This window comes from Thermobia domestica, chromosome 4 (assembly GCF_964235325.1).
Source record: "Thermobia domestica chromosome 4, izTheDome1.hap1.1, whole genome shotgun sequence".
Lineage (NCBI taxonomy): Eukaryota > Metazoa > Arthropoda > Insecta > Zygentoma > Lepismatidae > Thermobia > Thermobia domestica.
In genome coordinates, this window is record NC_137457.1 from 45,208,070 (window position 1) to 45,227,309 (window position 19,240).

General features: G+C 33.9%; 1 protein-coding gene across 1 annotated transcript; it reads right to left on the minus strand.

Moving 5' to 3' along the window:
* Positions 1 to 17,928: 17,928 nt before the first annotated feature.
* On the minus strand, positions 17,929 to 18,690 carry LOC145682740 (uncharacterized). Its single transcript, XM_081754125.1, has one exon. It carries the CDS (start codon positions 18,688 to 18,690, stop codon positions 17,929 to 17,931), a length of 762 nt encoding a protein of 253 aa, XP_081610251.1.
* Positions 18,691 to 19,240: the final 550 nt, after the last annotated feature.

The window sequence follows — 19,240 nt, forward strand, 5'->3', positions numbered from 1 at the left end:
GTTCGTATTCATTAACTGTAGTATAAAAGTAAATTCCACCTTACTCTTCTTCGGGAATTGAATTTACAAAGTCCCGGGTTCCGGCACCAATTTTTTTACAACGACTTATCAAAAAGATAGTCGTAAACCTGGTTCGTTTGCTGAGATAAAAATCCGAAGTGGTAGAATTTCTTTGACATTAAAAACATTAGCTTCGATATTTAAATACCATTAATCTCACCTTTTTAATAAAACTGACAACGTCTATAACCGATGTTAAACTGGTTTATTATTTGATATAACTTAAATATCCTTTTCTTAAAACTGTTAAGTACACAAACTCACTGACTAGGTAACCATAAAACATGTCCATATCAACAACTATCCCATAATAATCACTTACATATATTAAAAACATTCTTCTTTTGTTAATATGAAATGAACATTCTACTACGTATAGTGCATATGTATGAGTACTTTCTGCCCAAGGTACAGGTAAATATTACACAAACCAAAGTATTTTGTTGTAATAGTAGTGTAATTTCCCTTTATATATTGAGAAAGTGTTCAATGTGAGGATTCGCTTAAATTGGAGATGTGAAATTCCGAATAAGAACTCTTAAATGAAAATATTGGATTTAGTATTCCCAAGTAGTCCACTTCTAAGGTGGGAAAAGGGGATCCTTTATAAATAATTGTAACATTTTCTTTTATTTATTCACACAGTGCCGCACGTGAGAGACCCTTAAGTTAAAGATGTGAATTCCAAATATGAATTCGTACATAAAAACAATGGAATATGTTTCAAGGCTTTTGTATATTCCACTACTATAAGAGGACAGGCGGTCATATATATAATTTGAAAATTTCCACTTATTTATTTACAGTCTAAGTGTATAGGGGAGTTCGAAATTTATACCAAAAGTAGAGTATCTAATGGGGTGTTGTAACTATACTTTTCTTCCAATGTAATCATCAGAGGAAAGGTTGTTTAAATATTTTACGAATAAGTATAAAAGGATTTGAGCACGTCACCAACATGTGTAGCACACCACAAGGAGGCAATGTAGTGAACGAAAACAAAAAACGATGGGCTGATCATTTTGTAGGCTTCATAGGTAGAGTTTTATGACAAGATTTTAAGTTGTTATTTATGTCAAGAAACATTCAGTTCCAATCTCTAAAATAGCAACGATGTGCACAATATTATTAATTATGCGAGAACCAATAATATTTCTCTTACGCATCCAGCACGATTTCTTTAACCTCATTAGTACCCTGATGTTCAACTAGTTTTCGTATTAAATCTATCATTTTTAAAATTTAATACCTTAACAATGGAGAACAAATTGTGAGCCAAAAAACGATTTTTTTTTTCATTTTCTTCTGTTCTGTTATTATGTTGACGGTTGTTTTGGACATCAACGTCCCTTTTCGGCAGAGAGACTATATAATACCTGACGTCGACCTAAAGTATAATTCTGTGTTTTATATGGTCTATTCATTCCGGAGTGAGTAGTGTTATAAATCTCATCAGGGAACTGCATTAACAATAGAGGCTCGTTCTCCAAATCTATTTGTTGTCTATTGTTGTTTATATCACAATAATGTGTTCATATCCTTGCTGCTGATAAGCGATGCGAAATGAAAATCAAATATAAAACTAAACGAATTTATTATTAATAATAATACATTCGCTCAGTAGCGTAATTCTCAGCAGGTGCCTTGAGCATTTAAAACCGGCGAGGCATCATCATTGAGAATGTTTGTTTTTACTTTCGTATCATTTATTTGATAAGTAAATGAAAAGGGAGAAAAAATGAAAGGGAAGTCAAGTCAGGGATACCCACAAACAAGGGATTGATAAACAAAATGAAAAAAAGTAAAAAGAAAACCAAACAAATGAAAAACCAAACAATTAAGACTCAACGATATCTTGATTCTAGTTTTAAGGTGTTACTATATCACTAGTAACAAAACATGAATATTAGATTTTCACATTAAAAAGTAATAATAATATATATCAATGCTGTTTTTCTCCTTTGTTTTTTTTTTCATTAAATTTCTCACATAGGCCTACGTTCTCACACATATGATTCCATGCCTCTCGCTTTTTATTTATGTCTCGATATTTTTCACACCTTCAATTTCATATCTTGGAATATTTTTGAATTTCGTTTATAAAGAGTTCTTCGATTTTCATTTCTGCGGGCGCGGGAAAGTGTCTGCTCGAGTGCCTTGACTCATTGCCAGTAATGGTTTGCCCACCCATTACACGTTGCTCGCAGTCCCCGCAACTCTTTTTTTGCCCGCTGCGGGTCCGCAGCTGGTGTGGCATGAATGATAAGAAATAATGTATTTCCGGCTCGCGCGGGTCCTTAGCAGAACTTCCTGCTGCGGGCCCGCAGCAGACCTTTCTGCTCGTCTGAACTGAGACTAAAGGCTTCTTTCGCCATTCCTATCCTTGCTTTTATTTTGCGTTCACATTCATACCATTACTACCATGGTATTGAAAACTAGTCACCTTTTCTATTTTCTCCCCTTCTACTTCTATATTTGATACACACACCTTTGTTCAAACCACCATGTCTTTTGTCTTTCTAAAATTATTCTCATCCATAGTTTTCTAATATCTTTTGTCTATTATTTTAAGATTTTGCAACAAGCGCCATATCATCTGCAAACCATATAAACCTAATCATTTTACCTCCTACTGAAATCTCATCATCTTTACGCAGGCTCTTTTTCACCATCTCGTCTAGATATATACTAAATAATGTAGGCGAGAGACAGCATCCGTGTCGAATTCCCTTCCAATTGCGCTCTCTCTGTCATTTCCTTCCCTATTCTAACTCGTACTTGTTCTTTCCCATTTACGTTTCTGATGAGTCTTCGATTTTTATATTTCAACCCAATATTCTATAGAACTTCCAACAATAATCAACAATTCACGCGGTCAAATACCACATAAACCTATTTCCCTTTTTTTTTTTACAAATCTTTCACCGATCCACTTAACAATCCAATTGCATCCCTTGTACGCTTACCTTTCATGAAACATAAATCTTCTCCTTCAACTTTTAATTTGTTCTTCCATACAACCTTTTGTTCGGAAATCGAAGAAAATATTTTGCTTTATAAGATTTGTGACTAAGAGATCTATAACCCTCACATCTCTTCGGGTTAGATTTCTTAGGCATCGCAATCATCTTAGGTTTCGTCATGAAGTCTTCTGGCCACTCTCCTTCTTCATAAATTTCATCGCAGATTCGGAACATTCTTAACAAATTTGATTGGTATATTATCTATCCTGGTTGCCTTTCCATCCATATGAGACTTTCAATTTTCCAAAGACTTTACTTCTTTCACTGACTACTTTTTCATTCTTATTTTCTACTGCCATCATAATAGCCACCGTAATAGCCCATTGTTTCCTCCGCAGTTCCATAGATTTCACCCCCTTGTTCATTTCTTCATATTTACGAACTATAATTCTTCTATGTCCTCGCATTTCTTTTGTACAACTTCCCTTGCTCTATTTATTTCCCCTTGTAACACGTTTAACTTTCTGTAAATTGTTCTGCCCTCCTCCGTATCAACCTGTTTCTACGTCTTTCTTTCCTTCATTTTTGCAACATCCGTTATGTAACCCATGGTTTCTTAGCTATTTTATGTTCACGGTAACCTATTACTTCTTCCGCAGTCTCCTGTATTCTATGTTTAATATGCTCTCACCGTATATTGCTACCTGTACGTATACTTTCCTTATTTGAGAATTTTTCTTCGAAGTTCTCAACAGAATGACTTTTTTTCCCTCGTTTTTCAACTATTCATTATTCAACATCTTGTAGGCTACTTTCCTTCTGCTTACATTTTTCAGTTGCATGACTACTTCGGCCAAAACAAGGTTACTATCAGAGAAAATGTTAGACCCTGGATGGACTTTCGCGTTCTTCAATCCATTTCTATATTTATTCTGAATCATAAAATATTCTAGCTGATATCTTCCGCCATCTATTGTGGATTTCCCTTCTTCTCTTGTGCTGATTGAACCACTTGTTCTCAATTACTAGTGAATTCTGTCTACATAAATTAGCCAGTCTTTCTCCCCTTTATTTCTTTCGTGTGAACCATATTTTCCTATGACACTATCTCCATGTTTTTCTTCCACAACTGCATTGAAATCTCCCGTTACAATTACACATACACCCATCTTCTTCCTGTCTGCAATTTCTTCTATTTTCTCATAATTTTCTCTACTTAGTAAAATGAAATCAAATACAACTCTAACATATTTTGACAGATTCACATAATTCTTTGACGCTAATAATCACGTTAGAATTTCTTGTTACTTATAATTGTATTTTAACGCATATACAATTGAAAATAATAATATATAAATTTAAATTAAGTAATCAAAATTAAGGAAGGCATTAAATTATGGAAATATAATAAAAATAAGTCAAACTTAAATTATGCGATTATTTTCAAACGGACTCGATAATTAGGGTGACAACGTCAACAAGCGGCGTATGAAGCACTTAACTAGAAACTAACAAAATGAGTTAGGAAACAGGAGAAAACAAAACTATCTAGTTACATGAACGTTAAATAGTTACTTAGTAAAGAAGTTATTTATTCAATAATTTTAAAGTATGTTTGAAAAGGAAGTTCACAAGCAGAGTACAATAATAATAATAATAATAACATGTGCCACCAAAAATATTGCAATGAGTAAAATTTATGAAAATATTTTATGGTTATGTTTCGAAAAAAATATTTTTCAGGAAATAATAAATTATTCCAGACCACCGACAGGATCAAGGAGTAGGATCATTTAAAATATGAATATTGGAAAGCCTACTTAATTATGTATAGAATTAAAGAAAAAAGTGGAGAGATAAAACCAACAAAATATAAACAGGATCTTCTATTTTTAGTCCATATTGAGATAACGGATATTGTTAAAATTTTATTCTGTTTAAGTGCAACCTTTCTTATACCAGTTTTTTGTGATATTTTTTAAATTTAGTAATCATTACACTATACCTGTTTCGGAAAGAAAAGCAACACATTATAACACATTAAACTAAATAGAACTACAGACTTCAATAAGGAATACCTATGTCACATGCCAAGCTTTTCTTTGGGGGACTCCATGATCTTTCCATGAGTACAGATTTTTACATACTAAAAGCGAATCGAAAGTCTTGTTTCAGGATTCGGAAGCCTTAAGTCACTCACTCTGCATCAGGAGTGAAAGCATTATTAACTTAGAATATATATATTATTATTATTTGCAGTTGAAACATTGATTCTACACAGAATAAACTTTGTCATAAGTTGTAGGAAATGTGCCAATAAACTATTCATAAGAAAAGTTTTAGGAAGTTCATTTATTGAACTTCCGGTTTGTATAAGTTGTAAAGAAACGAAAAATACGATGAAAAAATAAGATCAGAATCAGACCCTTATGCAATAGTCTAGTAATAAACTCGCAACTTGTAAATGGAGTTAGGTAAATGCGAGTAATAAAGTAGATTATTAATAAATCAGTGGCGTAGGCAGGAGTCTGACTAGCCACTCTGTCTTGAACTCTACGCGATTACAGCAGATTAGTTACTGTATTCTGTATTAGTGTACTACTTACTGTATTAGAAACTGTATTCCTAATATTTTTAAACCTTTTTCGCTAAAATAGGCATCAAAATTTACCACATGCGGAGAGATTACAAAGCGAGTGTTCAAAGTTATTACTATTATTATTCGTCTGTTTAACAAAATTGTTAGCGTGCGCGACCTCGTTGTGAATGATTCCTATTCTATTCTCGGTGAGAGCACTAGCGTTCTGCAGTATAGGCCTTGCATCATGAGGTAATAGGGGTGCTGCCTAAATTAAGAGGTAACAAGGTCCTGTCCAGAAATCTAGAAATAATATCGCTGGGAACCGATGAGCTGCCCGCGTAGCACTGAATTGAACGTGAGCCAACTGGGCACCACGAAGTTTAATTCAGTATTATTTTGCAAAAATCGTCTGTATTTTAAATCTGTATAGCTTAAAAATGCCAAAAGTAATCTATGTTTTATCTGCTTTCCTGCATTTCTCCCTACCGTTGTCTATTGAAAGAAAGGAATTACTAAACCTCGTGTCACAGCAGTCGACGAAGTTCTTGCCGACCATATGCCTTACTTCTCAGCAGTTTTCATCTTCGTATGGCAATTATAACCTATTTCTATGATGTGTTTCTGTCTATGTCATTAATCAGTATTGCATTAATTATTATATTGTACTTAAAAGTTCCTACTTATTATCATATATTGATGTGGTTTAGAATTTTTCTTTCCTATCTATACTATTACATAAAAGAGTAAAAGTGACTCACTTATCAACATAAATATCATACTATCTGAAACACCAGCCGAAGTTTTTCGAAAAAAAAGGGGAAACAAAAACCGGCACAAACAAAGTAAATACCCAAGCAAATCTAATGTGGTGTGACATGTATCTCGAAGAACCGAATCTCTGTCAAAAATCTAGCAGAGTAATTGCCCTCGTACCGATCTCAGCCGGCGTGAGCGCACATGCGTACAACTATACCTAGAAAATACACATTGGGCAGTAAAATCTTTTTATTATTAAACAAATGAATAAGAAAGTTTTTCAATACATATCTTAAGAGAGTTTAAGCGGAGTTCAAATATCATTCCTGAAAATCTCACTTGAAGAATACGAAACTCCGCATATGACCTTCCCAATAAAAATAGAAGTAACTCAATATGTTTTAAGCATTTTAAAACATCCATTCTTAAATATGGGATAGTAAGCAATTTTTATATTACGATTTTCGTATCTTTATTGTGAAACTGTCAAGTGTGATGACCTACACAGACTAGATGTGCAGAGCGATGAAATTCCGTATATAAACTCCTAATAGAAACAATCCGGAAACATATTTCAGCGTTTTTAAGAATTCGGCTCCATAAGGGGTGATTTCTAGTGTTAAAAAGATTTGATTCTTTATCAAAAAATTACTAATGTGAGAATTTGCTTGAGCTGGAGGTATAGAATTCGGTAAATAAACTTATAATTAACAATGGCTAATCATGTATTGCAGGATTTCGTAATTCTGCTTGAAAAGTGAAAATTGGGGCAATTTCTTCAATATTCTAACTTTCGGTTTTATATTTATTAAACTTATTCTTCCTGTGCGAAGAACCGACACTACAAATTGTTTTGTTATATACATTATGCATTTGCTACAGTAAACATGTTTAAATAAACACTTAGCAGACAAATTCTATTTTGGGAATCAGGAAGTGGTTTGAACAGCCGGAGTTCTATTATCACCCTCGTGATTACACTTCTATTGTATAACTCTACAAACGTAACTGAAACAGATGATCGCACACTGTTGTACTCAAATGTATAACGAAAGATCGCCCAAACGCTAAAAATGTCTCAATATTCAAAGGAACATTATTAAAATGGAACATTGAATGCAACAGAATAAAAGATGAAAATTTAACTTGCGAGCACGACAGCGGTACAAATTGCCATTAAGTGTAAGGACCAAGTTATTCTTCCGCCCAGATCAACGATCATGTTTATTTGGAAGCTTAGCATCCCTTTCAGGGCAGAGATAATATGAGAAGTAGATGTAGAATTTAACGTGGATTCTGAAGCATGTGCAGTGATGTCAACCCGTGAAAGAAAAAAACATTTTGTGGATTTTTTGCCATTAATTTCTTGAAAAGGAATAAAGGAAATTTTCTCACAATTGGCAGCAAATATGGCCTTTTTCAGTGAGAACAAGTGGGAAATAGGCCAATGAGACATCAATAATCTTGAAATCTTAATTTTTTAAAAATATTTTAACATGGGAAGTTCAAAAACAAAATGGGAATTTTTGCCTCTCGAGATGGGATTTTAGAATGTTTGAGCATGGCATCACTGAATATGGGTATTCCCCATGGGAAGAAGATAATTCTGTTCTCCCAGACCGAATATGATTACCGAAACCATGAATCCACGATTAAATTTAACGGTCGAATTTGAATTTTCTACATGCAAACTTTCTAGCAATCGGTTTATTTTTTAAGGACCTCCGCACACATTTGCCAACGTCTTCCTTAATATAATACTAAAGGTAGACCAGATTTTTTTTTGACAGGACACATATATAGCAAAGGTCTAAAAGGACCAATGTCATTTTTGGGCCAAATTTTAGCGCCTATAAATGGATATTTTCTTCTGTAAGAAAAGTTAATGTTAATATGAATGGTATATATTCCAAACTATTTTGTTTTGACATTTAATCTTCTTGCACAACAAAACATAAAATTATAGACGTTAAAATTGAAGAGTATTTTATTTTTGTGAAAAAGTGACATTAGCCGTTCTAGACCCAAAACACACATATATATACGAAAAGTACGAGGTCGACTCGAAGACCTATATTTGCTCGGCCTACTTCCACATTGTTCTCGTATTCCTAACATATCGCTAATCTTAAAAAAAATCGAGTTATGGCCTGCCATCGCATGCTAATACATACTCTTATGCTCCTGCGTTTTACCTTGTATTACATAATCTCTCGCTCAGCATACGTAGCATAGATGATAAGTTGAACTTCTAGTTAAGAATTTTAGTTTTGTTGACTTTGATACATTTCATTTGCAACAGCTACGATGATAGTTTTATTAATCTACATTCGTGAGGAAAATGAACGTTGTGTATTATGAAAATAAAAGTAGAAGAAAGGGAGCTAGTGTTTTTCACGCGACGATAAACTTTTAACTTCGTCTGTATTATTAGCTCAAAGACGAGACAATTATAATTTGTATTTGGGTCCAGACGAGAAGTATGACAATTCTCTAGGGGCAGGTCTAGAAGGTGAAAAGTGTGGGACAACCAGAAAGAGACTATGATAGGTGTATCATGGGTTTAGTTTAAACTTTCAAGAATATACTAATAATAGCTTAAATTAGTTTTGTGACTCAAAAACTGTGGGATCTAGGCCCCGGGCTAGATCCACCATTGCAATTTTCGGCTCGTTTTTAAAAGGAGACAACAATTTTCACTAATATCGTAGTTTCCATTCGTTTTCAGACGTAGTTAACGTTCGTTTCCAAACACTGTTTTAGTGTAGCATGATTGATTCATCGTATAAAACCTGTAATTTGATTTTACGAACATATTGAACAGCTTTATCAACGATACGCAAGTTATTAACCAAATACTGCAGTAATAAATTTGTGTTAAAAGTTATTAGAACAATCTTTAGGCATCTAGCTACTAGAAAGAATCTCATAACTTGTAGAGAAAACTAAAGTAGAAAAATCAACGCGCAAAGTTTGTACAATGCATACATTTACAAATCAAGACGAGAAATTTTGAAAAGTTAATCGATAAGAGACAAGATGGAATTATTTAAGATTCAATACGAGGCGATACATCTTCTGTGAAATGTGTGAAACGAGTTAGGAAACCTTTCATCTGGCCAACACTAGAAGAAAATATCATAAAAATTACATAAGAATTACGATAAACCTCTTGCGTGCCGCAAATAAAAAGAAGTAATTATTTTTATGAAATATCCTTTAAGTTATTATCAAGTAGCTGTTGTGCTCGTTCTTCGCACAGGTCAGATAAAATATATTTGTAAACAAACTTAATAAGAAAAGAGCAAATAAGATACATTTCTGAAATTGGAACTAGTTTGTATAAATACATATCCTACAACGTAGATGTGTTTTAATCGGCAAGTCTTAATAGTGAACAGGGTCTATACCTTATACAAGAATTATACAAGAATTATACCTAACTTATACAAGAATCAACATCAATAAAACCATCTACGGTGCTACTAAACAGAAGAATCCAACAGGAATGTAGATAAAACTATAAATTTCACACCAATCTTGGCCATATTCGATTACTTTTACATGCCAATTACAGTTAGTAAGATACCCCACGCCCGCAATTAATTTTGGCTGACTGAAATTCAGCGCTAATGAAAGTGTCACCATTAGCCTCAGCGACTGCGAAAAAGATGGATTTGCCACTAATATCGGTCATTTGCGATTACTTTTACATGTCTCGGTAATCTTTTTATTATAGACCCGGTTCCTTAGCTAATTAGTGCTAAATTTGAAAGTAAGCGCAATGTTCTGTTTCACCATTGAGCTCAGTGACCCCGAAAAATACTGATTATACACTACCCAGACCTGACTGAATCTTTGCTACAATATATTTTTTCCTCACCTTCCAAATTACTGAAGCAAATACACAACCGTGAAAACTACCACGTCTCCCATTTTATTGTACAAAACATTAAAATAAACATAATTGTAACGGTTTTATCGTGACAAGCAAGGCGCTTTTTTTTCATGCAAAACCCGTAGAAGGAAATACCTTCTCTTGGGAGTGAATTTAAGTCTATAGGGTAATAAAGGTTAAAGTGGAAAGGCAAAGAGGTTTTATTTCATTTATTTGATATCTTTATTCATCCATTACCTGGGGATCTTTAATCATCAATTGCTTAATAATCGTCATTTACTATTAGTCATGATGTATGTATCAAAAGATGCAGTGCAAATCAGACGCCACAACACAGCGATATTGGTTAGTTAGATAGGTGAAGGTTATCTTCTTGTGCTGGGGCGACTCAGCACATAATGAGAGACAGTATGATGCCCTTGTTATTGCGAATTAAGGTGCAAAAGATGGATAGATGTTGGGTGATAAATCTGGAGGTTGATATGCTAATTATAAAGTCCTCTATGTGTTCGTCAGGATGTGAAAGAACATATATTGTAATTAAATGCTGAAGGGGTGTAGGTTGTAGACGAGGTGGAATGTCTTGTTCAGCATCTATACGTATAGTACTGCAAAGGATGGGATGGCCTTGCCTCCAACGAGTAGTGCTGTATCTGGTACGCAGTTTTTCCAAATGAAGAGGAAGATGTGGAAATTGAATACGACCATATAGTAGCCGGGTAGGACTAACCAGTTTGATGCGATATGCCAGGCGTAATGCATGTCTTTCAATTATCTGGAGGCGGGTGTAGAATTTGTTACTGGCATTAAGCCATGCAATGTGTCTATGAAGTATAGATGGTCGTATGAAGACTTTGTAAGTATGTAACACAGTCTCTTGATGAAGGCCCCATGAAGTACCGACTAATCTCTTCAGAAGATTTACTTTATTTTGCGCTAGAGATATCAGATGCTGAAGATGTCCACGCCATGAAAGATGGTCATCAAAGATTACACCCAAATACCTCGCTGTACGTGTGACAGAAATGCGTGTGCCTGCTATTGTAAGATGTAAAAGAGATCTATTGTTTCGGACCCACTGTTACGTCCTTATGGTATGATGACAAGTGCTTGCGTTTTTGTGGAGTTGATTCGGAGTCGCCAAGTATTACACCAGTCACAGAACTTATTTATTGCCTCTTGAAGTATACTATGTTGAATACATTGTTGTTGTATGTTGAATATATTTCCCACAGGCAAGGTGAGCAGTATCATCTGCAAAAGTAAAGGTGTGGATAGGGTCAGGAGGAACTGGCAAACCTCGAACATATAATATATATATGAGTGGCGATAGCGCTGACCCTTGGGGTACACCAGTAAGTGGGAAAATAGGAAAAGATAAAGATGAATTAATGCTGACATATGCTATGCGATTGGTAAGATAGTGATAAATCAGTCTGATATATGCGAATTGTAGTCGTAAAATATGAAGTTTGTAAATTAACACATCGTGCCAAACTGAATCGAAAGCCTTTTCCAAATCAAATAACAATAAACAGTAAGGTTGGATGCTATTGAAGTGGTTGGTAAGAATAGTGGTACGTATGACTAGATTATCATTGAGACTGTAGTTAGGGCGAAAACCAGTTTGGTGTAGAGGAATCTGATTGTGCAAGAAGTGGGTATGTAGGCGACGAACTAATATGCGTTCAAGTAACTTTCCCAGTGTAGACGTAAGTTGTATTGGATGGTAAGATTCTGCCTTGGTATTATCCTTATGCGGTTTCGAAAACATTAAAACCTTTAAGGTTTTCCAAGAAGCCGGATAATCACCAGTTCGAAGTATACGATTATATATAGCAGAAAGTAGGAGCAGAACCGCCAGTGAAGCCTCTTTAATATGTCGGTAAGTTATACCATCAAAACCAGGAGCTGTATTCTTCTTATTAGCTAAGACTGTGGTGATCTCCAAAGGTGTAATCGGATGAGTAAGAGGATGATCCGAATCCAAGTCATGACTAGCCCTAATACTAGATGTGTTTGATGTGGATCTGTTACGTTGCTGATTCTAATGTGTAAACGTTCAGGGGTATAGGAAATGACTGGTGGCGTAAAACTGCTTTGAAGCAATTGAGCAAATACATTAGCCTTCTCTGTGCCAGTTTGTAGCGAGGTATGATTGACTATGAGAGGGTAAGAGAGAGACGAGCGTCTCCCACAAGGCCTATGAAAAGCATTCCAGAATTCGGTAGGATTATTTATTTATTTATTTATTTATTTATTTGTAAAAGGCATACAGGATTACAGTCCTACAATACACTTATTAACATAGTATTTTAATACGATACAATTATTCTAAAACAAAATAGACAAGAAAGTAGAATAAAATAAGCAAGCTACAGACAAAACGAGAAAAGATAAAAAATACAAGATACAAATACAGTAAAGGTACAAGAAACAAAAAATAAATGTAAGTATAAGCACCTTCCTGCAAATTGTACATATATTAGTAATGCACTACAAATATTAATTTGAATTCATTATTTCAATTTCAATTCACAAATATTAATTTCAATTCAATACTATTCTATATAAAAGGACATACCAATAATGTTTTAGTTGGTGTTTTTATCTCTTGAGTGTACACATTACGAGCAAAAATCCATTTCAAAACATTAAGCCAGAGAGCTCCAAATCTATACATAGTTGTTTAATTTTTGCATGAAAATGTGATTCAGTATCAAAAAAATATCACAATATCTCGACACAAAATTAACAGTTTTAAAGTTCTAACAATCGATTAATTTTTGTGTTGAGTAGTTCTTGAAAATGAAACACAAAAGAAGAGATCGTATCTAGGCCTAAGGCCTGGTACATATAAAGAAACATGAGAGAGTAAAGAAGGACAATCTATTCTATGGTTGAATAGTTTTTTTTTCTTCAGAAAAATCAAGGACAGTACTGATCGGCGAACTCTGAATGAAGTTAGTCTAAAGTATTCTCTTAGTATAGTATTGGATAAATAATATGGGCAATATCTATTATTAACTTTGTAGTGCAGAAACCTTAAAAATTTATTTTGTATATTTTCTATATCATGTATATGCTCTTTATAATATGGATTCCAAATAATAGCTGCATAATCCAATTTACTCCTAATTAAACTATTATAGAGAATTATAGGAATTTCTGGTTCCTTAAAATACTTAGTATTTCTAATTATAAATCCTAGCAACTTGTCTGTATTACATACTAACTCCTTATGGTGAGTTGTAAACGATAATTCTCGGGTGTTTGTGCAGAGGGTGTTAAGTCACAAAATTCCATTTTTGAGTTTTTACTATCACTGGAAAGAGATTTTTTTCTCTACACATGTGTATAAGAGGCTAAGTCAAATTCGAATATGTACCGAAGTTAGTAACTTGTGTTTTATGAGGTAGTTCAATAAATTTCGAATACGGTTGTGCAAAGAGTTGTAAGTCAAGTTTGAACTGACTTAGCACTCTTTACCCTCACAGTTTGTCCCAAATGTGTGTGTGCAAAGTGGGCTAAGTCGCCCCTTTTCCCTAAGCAGAATCCGTTCTTGTGTGCGGAATTGGGTGTCACACGGGCGTAAACCTTATACCTTTTTAATAATACCTCTTTAACAGTGCTGCTGACCAACAGATGGTACTACCTATATCACACCTTATGATCTGTCTACATATTTTTTTTTTTTTGGAACTGAAGCAACATTTCCGTCAAATTACAGTTTCATATCATGTCGATGTAAATGGAAAAAGAAAAGAGGTTTGTAAAGGCTGCTTTATGAAGATGTTTGGCGAAACAAAGAAGTTTATTGAAACCGTAATTCAAAAGAAACGATCCAGTATTTCGGGCATAGTTGCTCCGGATGCAAGGGGTGTCCACAAGCCTGCTAATGCAAAATCTGAAGAGGAAGTGGAGGAAGTTCGAAAACATCTACAAGCTGTTCTTAAATATGAGAGCCATTACTCACGGAAAGATTCGGACAGAAGATACTTGCCATCATATCTCACCATTTCGGAGCTTTATGACGAGTACAAAAGAACCTGCAAGGGATCTCCTGCAAGAGAACCCTTTATGAAAAAGAGTTTCGCAAAGTGAATTTAAAAATCAAGAAACCACATGCGGATACATGTCAATTGTGCGACAGGTTGTCATTGCGGATAAAAGCAACCGGTGATGAAGATTCAAAAACACAACTAAATGAACATCATAGGCAAGCTGAGCTGGCCTACCAGGCTAAAGCTAGAGACAAGGAACTATCCAAACACGATCGAGGAAAGAAATCCGTAACTTTTGACATGCAGCAATGCCTACCGACACCTTTGGTTAAAAATTCAATAGCGTTCAATAAGAGGCAACTATGGACTTTTAACCTAACAATGCACGATTGTGATGATGGCCAAGGTTACTGTTTCATATGACATGAAGGTTTAGCTGGTAGGGGGGCAAATTATGTCGGTTCCTGCTTGTACCAATTTCTTCTTCACTACTTGAACCCGGATGTCAGACATGTCACAATGTATGCCGACACCTGCAGTGGACAAAACAGGAACAGCCATGTAGCAGTAATGTGCATGACTGTTTTGCAAAATTCTCTCCATTTAGAAGTTATCGACCATAAGTTTCTCCTACCAGGACATACTCATATGGAGAGCGACATGGATCACAGCTTAATAGAAAAGAAAAAGAAGAAATTCAACGGTAGTATTGACCACCCTCATTATTGGGCGCAACTTATCAGACAGGCTGGAAAGAGTAAGCAGTTTGTTATGAAAGAAATGTCCCGCGAAGAATTTTTGAACTTTTCTTCTCTTCTTAAGGGCCCCCTCCAACTCCGTACAGTTGATGAAAGTGGTTGCAAGATAACATGGCGGGATATGAAGTGGCGTCATTATGAAAAGAAGAATTTGGGAATACTGTATTATAAAACTAGCTTAAATGAAGAGGAAGACTTCAAGCAAGTTAGTTTCAGGAGAAGAGGAAGGAGCTCTACTCTGACTCCAACTTTTACATATGATGGGCCAGTACCCATATCCACCGAAAAGAAGAAAGATCTTCTTGATCTTCTGCCATTTGTGTCAAATGTATTTCACGATTTTTACAAATCTCTGACAACAGCGAGAACTGCACGTAATGTCTTGCCGGACACAATGGGGAACGTTTCAGAGCCTGAAGAACTGTAACTTCAAATATTTTTTTAGTTTGATACAAAAATGTATGTGTGTAAGGCAGATAGAAAGTGCGTGTCTGTATAGTATGGTGTAGGGGTAAGTCTGATTTTCAAAAGTGCAAAACGGGATAAGTAAGAATTTTTCAAATGGTACATTTTTGTTCTCTTATAAGCATAAAACGTAATACATGACATTAGTGATATAATACACACTGTTTGTACACATATGTCTCTTCATAAATCTTATATTAAAGTAGTGTTTACTCGTCATCCTGATTTAGCACGATTTTTTAAACTTTCAAATCAATTTTCCCACAAAGTGTATTTTTTGACTTAACACCCTCTGCACAAACACCCGAGAATTTTGTATCAAAATAAATTCCAAGATCTTTAATTGAATTAACTTCCTCGAGTTGATAATTATCAATTGAGTAATTTACTGTAGATTTTTTTCCTTGTGTAAGACATAACTTTACATTTGTTTATATTTACAGTAAACGAATTTCCAGCACACCAGGCAAATATGTTATTAATGACTGACTGTAATATTATTTGGTCATTTTCATTGTTAATTGTTCTATACAATTTTAAGTCATCGACAAAAAGAAGACCCTCAGAATCCTTGACTACGTCTGGCAAATCATTAATCATAATTAAAAATAACAACGAACCAAGATTAGATCCTTGTGGGATTCCTGAAGTAGCAACGAATTCTTGAGAAACTCTATTATTGAAAGATACAAATAAATGTCTTTTGTTTAAGTAGGAGCAAAAGAACTTCAGTAATTTTTTTTGAGAACCAAAATTGTAGATCTTTTGTATTAGAATCTCGTGATCTACTCTATCAAATGCTTTTGCAATATCCATATATATCACATCCACACGTCTATTTGCATGTAACAGATCATAAATACATTTTACAAAACTTAATAAATTTGTTATTGTTGATCTTCCAGATACAAAACCATGTTGTAGCTGCGATATTCCCAATTTAATATGTTCATAAATTCTGCCATACAAAATATACTCAAATACTTTAGCTAGTGAATTAATAATAGAAACCGGCCTATAATTCGAAATTACGGATGAATTTGCTGTTTTAAAATAGGAGTAACAGTAGATACCTTCCATCTACTTGGGAACTCAAATGTTTTCAAAGCCAGATTAAAAATAAACGTTAATTGTGGAGTTATTACTTCAGCACAACCCTTAATAATATATGGCGGAATACCATCCGGACCAGCCAATCTTTTTGGCTTCAACTTTTTCTTAATAGTACTTAGAACTTCTGCACTAGTTATTGACCCAATATTCAGAATATCAAAGTTCAAATCCTGATTTCTTTCAGAAAATTTAATTTCCTCGGCATTATATTTAAAATTAGATTTCACAAGAACTTAGGAAAAATAGTGAGCAAAAGCATTAGTAGCTTCCGCATTTGAATATGAGAGATCTTCTAAAGTATAAAATGTATGTAAGTTACGAGAAGTTTTCAAACTTTTAACATAGTTCCAATATTGCTTGATATCTTGTTTTATTCCATTTTCTAAATTATTATGATAGGCGCCAAACGCTATTTGAGTACGTCTCTTGCATTTTGTAATACATTGGTCGAAACAATTATACAGAGATCTATATAAATAATCCACAGCTTTATCTACATTATTGAACTTATATAGATGTTCCCAATCGTGGTCTCGTATTAGTCTATAAAGTAAAAGGAAATCAGCTCTTTTATATTGTAATATTCTTTTTTGAATTCTTTTTCTACTCTACGTTCAGTGTTTAGGGAAAACACAAGATTCAAACAAGGGTGGTGAATATCCTCAATAACCAAAGGAAAGCTACCTCTTTCAATTACCATTCTAATGTTACTAAGTACTAAGTCTAATGTTCTATTGTTATCATTCGTCACATTATTGTATGATGTTAAATTTAGCAAACTTGCAAGTTTAGCTATTGAGCGACATGAAGTAGAGCCATTCATGAAATTATAATTTGTTCCATTTATTTCTCTTAAATTAAAGTCACCTAAGATTAATACAGTCTGATGATACGATATCTATTAAACTTTCTAAATAATTAATATAATCTGTATAAATGGTTAACGGACTGAAAGGAGTAATATAAACAACATTTATAAATATAGCTCCTGTTTGAGTGAACAATTTAATAGTCAAAGTTTCACAATTTGATGAATTATAAAAAGAGTGAAGTTGAACTCTATAACAAGTTTTTACAGCTATCAGTGTATCACCTCCTCTAACCTTATTTGTTAAAGTAAGAATTCTATCGTTTCGGAATACTTTATATCGCTCATCAAATAATTCAGCATCTTTAATGTCTTGCGACAAGGATGTTTCAGTTAGTACTATGAGATCATGTGAACAACCCAGCAAATTCTGAAGAAAATCTGAGGTTTTAGTTCTAAGTCCATTTACATTTTGATAATACACACTTAATTCATTATTACCTAGGTTTGTCATTAACATTCTTACAATTTGTCAATATCTTGTTCACAGCTCAAAACAATTACAGGTGAATTTTCATTCTTTCTAATTTTTATGTGGCCCATTTTGTCAACCCATTGAAATTTATAATTCTTATCACGTTGAATGACTTTAGCTTTGGCGAATATAATCCGTCTTGCTGCGGTCAGTGATTGGTTTATGTATATTAGGTTATTCTCGATCAAACCGAAATGAATGGTAGAAAGATTTCTTTTAACACGCCTTCTTTGCAATAAAGACTCTTTATCAGGTCTGCGCACAAATTTGACTATTATACCCTGAGTTGGTCTATTATTTACTTTCGGTAATCTATGACATGCGTCAATCATACTCCCATTAATTTCAAAATCCAAAGCTTTGACAACATCAATTACTTTTTGTACCACATTCTCGTTTGGTGTTACTGGAACCCCGTAAATTTCTAACATATTAGACCAAGAATACTGTTCAATTTCGTCATTTTTCAAACTAAGTACACTAATTCCTTTCTTAAGTCGAGCATTTTCATTTATTAGGTTATCAATTTGAATTTGTTGGTTTTGAATGATCTGTTGTTGATTCAAAATTAATTTATTATTGTCTGCGAGCTTTTCATGACAGTTTTTAAGAAATTTACCCAAATCATCTTCTATTTTCTTTAAACTTTTTAGTATATCTTCCTTAAAATGATCAAGCAAGATTGTTAAGTCTTCTTTTGATAATACATCTATCTTAGTCTTTTCCGTATTCACCTCGCTATCAGACATTTCACTACTTGGTCTACGTTTTGACATACAAACATTGCACAACCACGGTTTTTCACTTTTATGCAAATTCACACAGCCAGTATGAAAGGAGGTATGACACTCTTTACATTTTATTTTATTTTAGCAGTTCTTGAGATGGGGCAGGAGCACTTCAAACAAACACTCATAATGAATTTAGAGGCATTTAAGTCCTCATTTCCATCCGATTTGAGTCAACGCAAAACAAAATCCACAAATTATTTCGCAGTAGACTGCATAATAGCTTTAATTTTATCATATATTTTGCGTTGCATTACCATATATAAGGCATGGAGACAGATTCCAACCCTGTCTCATTTTTTCTTGTAAAAGAACTTGAAATAGAGAAAGCAAAATATAGTATTTTTGAACATTGTAACACTGTATTTGTTGAGATATTAACTCAGATGCATTACACATGCATTTAAATTGTCTGATATATGCGATTTGAGTATATCCATGCCTTAAATTCTTTTGACCATATATAAAATCTATGGAAACTGCTATATAAATAGTGTTGGATAGGTCTCTT